We start from the raw sequence: 7,814 nt of genomic DNA, 5'->3' as shown, positions 1-7,814 counted from the left end.
ACGGTTGAACAAGGGCTAATCAACTTCAGCACCCTAAACAAGTATTAAAATACCTAAGGCAAAATGCATTATGTATGTAATCCACAGTTTTGAGGAAGTGTTTACTGATCAAAAAAGGTGTCATGGTTTAACCCCAGCAGCCCAGGAACCACCATGCAGCTGCTCACTCGCCTCCCTCACAGTGGGATGGGGGACAGAATCAGAAGGGTAAATGTGAGAAAATTCATGGGCTGAGATCTGACAGTTTAATAGGTAAAGCAAAAGCCATACACGCAAGCAACACAAAACAAGGAATTAATCAGCAGGCAGGTGTTCAGCCATCTCCAGGAAAGCAGGGCTCCACCATGCATAACGGTTACTTGGCAAGACAAATGCCATCACTCCGAATGTCCCTCCCGGTTCATATACTGGGCATGATATCACATGGTATGGAATACCCATTTGGCCAGTTTCGGTCAGCTGCCCTGGCTGTGTCCCCTCCCAACTTCTTGTGCCCCTCCAGCCTTCTTGCTGGCTGGGCATGAGAAGCTGAAAAATCCTTGACTTAGTCTAAACACTACTTAGCAACAACTAAAAACATCAGTTTGTTAACAACATTCTTCTCATACTGAACCCAAAACGTAACACTATACCAGGTACTAGGAAGACAGTTAACTCTATCCCAGCTGAAACCAGGACAAAAGGAAGGGGCTGAAGTGAGCTATAACAAGATAGTGACTAAATGCTCACCTTGTGGTAGAGTTCATCAGGACACACTATCTGACCAGCTTCACTGCAGCACCTCATAGGTGCAATTCCAGCCACACTGATGTTTTACATTACTCATAATTAATACAAAGCATTCCAATGAGAAGTCTTGATTAAAACATATAACTGGGTGACAGATATGTGGGGGCATTCCTTCCTAGACCAGTATGTAATAGCCAAGACGTGATAATTACAAGAGTCACCTAAGTATGTTATGAAAGCTATGCAGAAAAGTATTAAGAACTGAGGGATTAAAATAAAGGAAGGGTGAAGTGTGGTTCACGCCATTAGTGATATGGCTTGAGTTCTTTTTCCTGGGGGCGTAGGAACATCACCCTAAACTTCTGTTTAGCAATTGCTTTCAGGGTGCAAAATTTTACTGATTTACATTGCTAGTGATCAGCATTTTGCATCCATTTGTCATAAACTGAAGAACTCAGCTCATGTAGGTATAAAGATCTATGTGATGGCACTGGCTGACAGCACTTCCATCTTGTCCTTTCTGCTGTAAGTTACATCCTTGAGAAGGTTACTTGAGCGGTGAGCACTGCAGAGGAATCAGGAGCACGTTTTTCTGGGATTCCAGAAACCTGACACTGTCCCGCACTGAAATTAAAAGCATACATAATTAAGACAGCAATCCAATGAGAAATAATACTTTTCTCAGAATGCATGCAGGTTACACTAGTGAGTTCTCTGGATTCATTGTCTCTTACCAGCTGCTACCACTCTGGCATCTTCATGGGCACTGTGCCTTCCCGCTGCCCGGTGATCTGGGCTCTCGTTCCACCAGAGCACGTGGACTGAGAAAGTACAAAAAAAAGTCAGCTGAATTCTGTTAATGCTGCAATGCAACATGTACTGTAAGCCCTAGCAGTCTGCCTTCACCTGTTAGATGCCTTGCAGTTAGCAGAAACAATTCTCCAGGCAACTAAGTGGTGGGATGATCTTTTGCTGACCCTTTAAAAGGGTTGGGTCTTTAACATCAAATCTGAGAGTCTTTTCAGATAGCAGCACCTGGCTTAAGCCTATAACCCAATATACAAAGCTGGATTCAAGGACTGTTTACAGGACTTTGACGATCCACACCAACTTTTTCATCAAGCCAGCCAATCTTGATCCAGGACAAGGGCTTGCCCCTCTCCCTCCACCCCTTCTCATGCCAAAGTCCATATCAGAAGTTGAGTAGTACCTGTGTTAAGCAAGCCATACTCTGTGTGGAAAACACCAATCAGCTTGGTGTAGCCTGTGTTGATGTGAGCATTAATTGCAGCTTGAAATGCTTCACCCCACAATGCTGGCCCACCAGGCTTCATCTGGAAAGTAACCCATTCATATACTCCTGGAAGAAAAGGCAAAGATGATCTCAAGGAAGGAAATACAAATTAATATGCTGGTTCTCAAACAGTGCGTCATGGCTGCAACGTATTTATTGTGAAACCAGTACTGCAATTCCCTGCCATCTGGGGTCAGCAGGACATGAAACTGCCCCTTCATCCCAGGATGCACAGTATCTCACAGCTTCCAGGGGCTCACAAGACCACAGGCAAGCGACTTGCAAACTGGAGCTAGTTCAAGTGTAAATGTAAGTACTGGGACCCTGAGGAACAGAAGGCTTCATACAAAGCCCAACTTAGCAATTTCCAGTGTTGCCTGGAAATTTGGGGAGATTCAGACTACTTTGCAAAAGTCACAAATACACATATTTGTGGAATTTGGATGGCTGATTGAACAACGCAAGGTGGCCTTTTCTAAGACTGGCAATGTTTTCTGGCATTGAAGTGGTTTAAGACATTATACACCCCTTTGACTCCTGGCAATTGGTCACAGCAAGATCTGCAGGCATAACCAACAAACCAGGACTAGCTTAGCATCTCTGCTCTGCCAAACAATCATCTCCCTTGTTCATAGACAAATGACATCATGATTTGCCAAAAAACTCCAGTCCTGCTACAAAACACATTATCCATCTCCTTTCTGTTCAGGAAGTTACTCTAGATCACAATTGCTGACACTTTAATAAAAAGCCAAACACTTGCCATATGTCTGGTCTTATTCTCCAGCAATGGGCTGGAGGTAAACTAAAATGGGAACGAAGCGTTTGAAAAGTCACGTCTCCAGTTTTAAGAGAAAACAGCATAAAATTCAGAATCACAGGGAAATACAGAACAAAGATTACTGTATATAGGCACATGCTGAGGGCTAAAGCAAGGCCTGTTTGATGTCACTCCATGCAACAAAGTCTGCAAACGTTCATAAATCGGGGAACAGTCAATACTATTAACTACAGAGAGAATTAAAACACATATGGACAGGACATCTACACCTAATCTATGATTGTTACAAAGTATGTCTGACTTGCACCTATCTTTAAAGGGTAGGGATTTTTTTTTGTTTTTCTTAAAACTATTATGCAAAAGAAGCAGTAACATCAAAGCAAATTGATGAAAGAGAAAAAACCTCTGTGAAAGAGAACAATCATTTGTCTTTTTAGTGTGTCCAGGAAATGCCCTCTCACTGGTGGATGGACAAAGCAAGTCCGGGATGACTGCTCTGACCACTACTACAGCATTGCCATTTTGCATGGCTGTTTAGTCAATTCAAACACCTCTTCATAACATTAATGATCAGGGCTCTAGTCATTTATTGATTTAAGTTAGTGTAAAATCCTTCTTAAAAACTTTGTCCCTTATCTGTGTTATGACACCTTTTTCACATGGGTTTACATACATGCATTTGTTACATAAAGGGTTATAAAACTATGTAATACCTGGTTTAAGCTTTAAGCTATTTTTTGTTAGTCCACCAGCATCAGTAACTTTAATCAGCAAAAGAGAAGATAAGCTCACCCCCTTCTTTTGGAGGCTTCCCAAGTTGACACCAGGGTACCAGATAAGCAACCTCATTGTGCTGCTTTTCTATCAAGGGGAGAGCTGGGGAGATGAATTTTCCTTGCCAGTCTTTGTCATTGGCTAGTGCATGCCGGACTGCTGTCCTATGGGCAAAATTATCTGTAAGAAAAGAAGAAAAAAAAAAAAAAGAAACTATGGAAAAATGCACTTAATGTCATATCAGACTCAACCAAAATGTGTAATTACAAGGAGGCAAGCTGTACTTCCATTAAGTTTGAAACTGATATTTTCAAACAGTGTATTAGCTCAAAGCAGATGTGGTAAGTTTCCTTTAAATTCTGCAAAAAGTCTTTGCTTTAGCACTCAGATTTAAATGGTTTCAAGCCAAACCAAATTTTCCGAGAAAGTTTATATAAAAGTTAAAATATGTTAAGCAATGTTACCATTAAGAAGATTCATATATGGCATCCGCAGGAATACTGGATGTGGCAACATTTATGAAAGATAAGGAGATTTGGAGAAAGCACAGTGGATATGGAAGTGAAGTGGAAAAGAAAATTCAGAAGGAATATTAGCCTATCAAGAGAAAATTAAGAAAAATGTGAGTTTTGGCTTATATAAAATTATGTTAAAATGACAAGTGTAGAAGTAATGTTTGTTTGTTCAGCTACGTAAACAGTTATTAAATGCCCAAAATCTAAATCTTATCTTCTTTTTTTTTTTCTTAAATAAAAACAAATCCACCAAATTAAGAGTGTCTGAATTTCAACTGGTTAGGCTGCAGTGGCATCTTAAGCAGTATGTTTATGCAGGCAGCTTTCAATAATACAAGAGAAAAATCCAGCATCTGAGAATGGGAAGTATTTTGAGAAATATTAGTATCCTGCGACTAAGAGAAAAATAAACCAATTATTTTTAACTACTAAAGAGATATACGCAGGGGTCTGATTAATCAAGGAGAAAGGATGTTGTACATTACACATGTAAACACCGTTAGGAAACAAATAAAAACTACAGGTTTGTTCCTTAGTTTTGCATTTTAAAAGTTTCTCACAGATTATTAAAAATAGGGCGGTTTTTTTAGAGAGAAAGAAACAATAGACAAGGCTAGAAAGTTCTGAGAAGCAGGACAGTTTATTAACCATACATGCACATAAATTCATAATATTCCCGTTGACAAACAGCTGGTCCCTTCAACCCTCCAGGACAAAAGGGGTGACTCTTTATTCTAAAGGGGTACTCTGAACAGGCTGGATTTCAACGAGCAGACTGAGGACTTCAGAAACAAAATTCTCTCTCTCAGCATACAGATATACCCGAGACTGTAGCAGGTATACAAAGAAATGATACTGCTGTGCCTTCCCACCTCTCCATAACCCAAATATCAAGTTCCCTTGGGCTCCACAAAGGTCACAGCCAGCACACCTAGTTTCTCGCATAATTGTGGCTTTTCTTGGCTCACCAGCACCTTCCAGGTCAGCACCAACTCCAACAACATAAAAAGTTGATTATACTGCCAGATGCCTGTTGCCACCAAGGCTGAAGCAGCAATGAAACACTTCGTGTGCTTGGGCAGTCAGAGCTGGTGCAGTGGCTTCCCACCTCAACACAGTCCAGCTGCAAAAGGAGTTTAAGCATGCAAACTGTGTCTTCATTGTTTTAGGGGAGTGAACTGCACTAAAATTTGAGAACAATTATATATGCATGTAAACATACACAGACTGCATGTAGATTGTCTGCACTTATATGTATTATCTTACTAAGGAGGTCTTGACATTTTTTTCCATCCATTTTGAAATTCTGAAGACATTTGTGGTTCAGGAACTGACCCTAAATTAAAGATATTTCCCATGAAAAAAAGCACTCTGCCGCAGTTCCTCTATTATACCTATTTTGAGCAGAGATTGCTGCTTAAGAACAGTTGCAACTCCCTTATCACAACATGTCAAAATTGTCCTGACAGGCTCTGCAGTGTTCTTTTTGGTAATCAATACAGGTGCAAGATTTTTTTTGACACTTCTTTATAGTAGGAGCAACAAATAAAAGCTGGGTAAGCATATTCTCCTCGCCTTTTTGCCTCAGAGACAGGGACCACAGAGAGAGCAGATCAGCGCAAAGGGATGCTGAGCGTACCGTACTTCCAAATGTGGACCACCTTATTCATTGCTCCCAGCTCCGCCGACCAGAATCCCACCAGCTCTGAGTGAGCTGTGCGAAGGTGAAAGTACTTGTTGACCATTTCCACAAAGTCCTTCATCTTCGATGGCTTAATATCATATGTGCGAATTTCGTAGAAAATGCTATTATTTTGTCTGGGCCCTGTAGCAAGGGATGCAAGTACCTGAGAGAAAATATTAAGAAAAATAACTAAAACTAATTCTCAAGCCAAAAAAAGTCTTCTGTCTAATTTCTAAACTTTTTTTAAAACAGTGAGATGCTATAGATGGATTTTTTTTACTGGGGGCTGGGAGATGGGGGTACTTCATGATCTCCACTACAGAAGTATCTTGTGACTTTTTTCTTTGGAAATAGTTCCCATGTGCATTATTTGCTGCAACTCCTTTTGGCAGTGCAACAGACCTTTATTTGTCACACTGTCATGGTTTAACCCCAACCAACAACTAAGCACAATGCAGCCACTTGCTTACTCCTCCCTGCCCCGGTGGGGTGGGAAGGAAAACAGGGGAAAAAAAAGTAACACTTGTGGGTTGGCATAAGAATAGTTTAATAACTGAAATAAAGTAAAATAAAATAATAGTAGTAGTAATAGTAATGAAAAGGAAGATAAAAAGAGAGAGATAAAACCCAAGAAAAGACAAGTGATGCGCATGGCAATTGCTTACCACCCACTGACCAGTGCCCAAGCAGTGATCTGCCCCTCCCAGCCAACTCCCCCCAGTTTATATATTGAGGATGACGTTCTATGGTATGGAATATCCCTTTGGCTAGTTCAGGTCAGCTGTCCTGGCCATGCTCCCTCCCGGCTTCTTGTACACCTGCTTGCTGGCAGAGCATGACACACTGAAAAATCCTTAACTTAGGATAAGCGCTACTTAGCAACAACTAAAACATCAGTGTGTTATCAACATTATTCTCACACTAAATGCAAAACACACTGTACCAGCTACTAAGAAGAAAATTAACTCTGTCCCAGCCAAAACCAGGACACACACTCAATTGTTTATATTAGCCCATAACAAAGCAGGATTTTCCTTTTCTCATACCCCTTCCTCAGGAAGACAGCAGCAGGATGCAAAAAGTCAAAGCAATAAGAAGAGAGTCAGCTAAACACACTACTCAAAGGCAAGGCTGCCAATGCCACTGAAGCAGAGGCAGCACCAACGTCTGCCTGGCCTGCATTGCCCTTACCCGACCAACTCGCACTACTGCAATCTGTTTCCTAATTACAATCTTACATCAGTGTTAGCAAATTACATATGGTTGGCAAAAGAAAGAAAAACATGCCAAGGCTTGGGAAAAGACTAATTCCTTCCAGCACAAGACTGCTAAAGTCTGCATCCTTGCCCTTCACTGGCTGCTTCCCGAAGGCTGGTCAAGAACAGTTCTTCTATTCATATAACATAAAACCCCTTCAGAAGTCCCAGAATATGCTTACTTTTGCAACTGCCTCAATAACCTGAAACATGCTACTCGCCTCTCAGATAAAACTAGAAAAATTAAGGCCAAACCAAATCTTCGGCCTTAGCCTGTATTTGCACAGAGGTGGCTGCAGGATGGATTTTAGACATGTCTTATTTCACAAGCATCAGCAGGCATGCACAGCATACAACTCAAGCCACAAAATACAGATGGCCAAGACCAAAGGTCTTGTTTCCCAATGACCCTTTGGAGTATTACGCATCTAGTTTTGGTCGCCATGTATCACAGATTCTTTTAGCATTTAGTTTCTAAATCCCCACAGGATCCTGAACTAGCAGTAATCCTGCACCGGTGACCCATCCAATGCCGAATTTCTTGCAGGAAAAGAGAAGCCCAGCAGTTTTCTGCCACTGATGCATATATACTGGGCCGCTGCCGGATGACTCCTCCCGTCCAAAGAAGCTGTCACACGATTCTGGAGAAGACCCGGGAACGACCCTCAGCACGAGGCGTGCCCGTGCTTCCAAACAGGCCCGTGAAAGAGGATGTCGCGACAACGACAGCCCCTGCCCCGGCGGGCAGCGCACGCCACGCCCAGCCACAAGCGCCACACCG

General features: G+C 41.8%; 1 protein-coding gene across 1 annotated transcript; it reads right to left on the bottom strand.

Annotated features, from left to right (window-relative positions):
- Nucleotides 1-972: 972 nt before the first annotated feature.
- Nucleotides 973-5,940, bottom strand: NIPSNAP3A (nipsnap homolog 3A (C. elegans)). The gene is made up of 5 exons (XM_010565203.1): nucleotides 5,733-5,940; nucleotides 3,597-3,758; nucleotides 1,940-2,089; nucleotides 1,464-1,550; nucleotides 973-1,353 (listed from the first exon to the last, which is right to left on the bottom strand). Exons 1-5 carry the CDS (start codon nucleotides 5,854-5,856, stop codon nucleotides 1,277-1,279), a joined length of 600 nt encoding a protein of 199 aa, XP_010563505.1. The 5' UTR covers nucleotides 5,857-5,940; the 3' UTR covers nucleotides 973-1,276.
- Between the last annotated feature and the right edge of the window lie 1,874 nt (nucleotides 5,941-7,814).

Source organism: Haliaeetus leucocephalus, unplaced genomic scaffold (assembly GCF_000737465.1).
Source record: "Haliaeetus leucocephalus isolate CR32 unplaced genomic scaffold, Haliaeetus_leucocephalus-4.0 Scaffold187, whole genome shotgun sequence".
Lineage (NCBI taxonomy): Eukaryota > Metazoa > Chordata > Aves > Accipitriformes > Accipitridae > Haliaeetus > Haliaeetus leucocephalus.
This window is presented reverse-complemented; position numbering and strand designations above follow the sequence as displayed.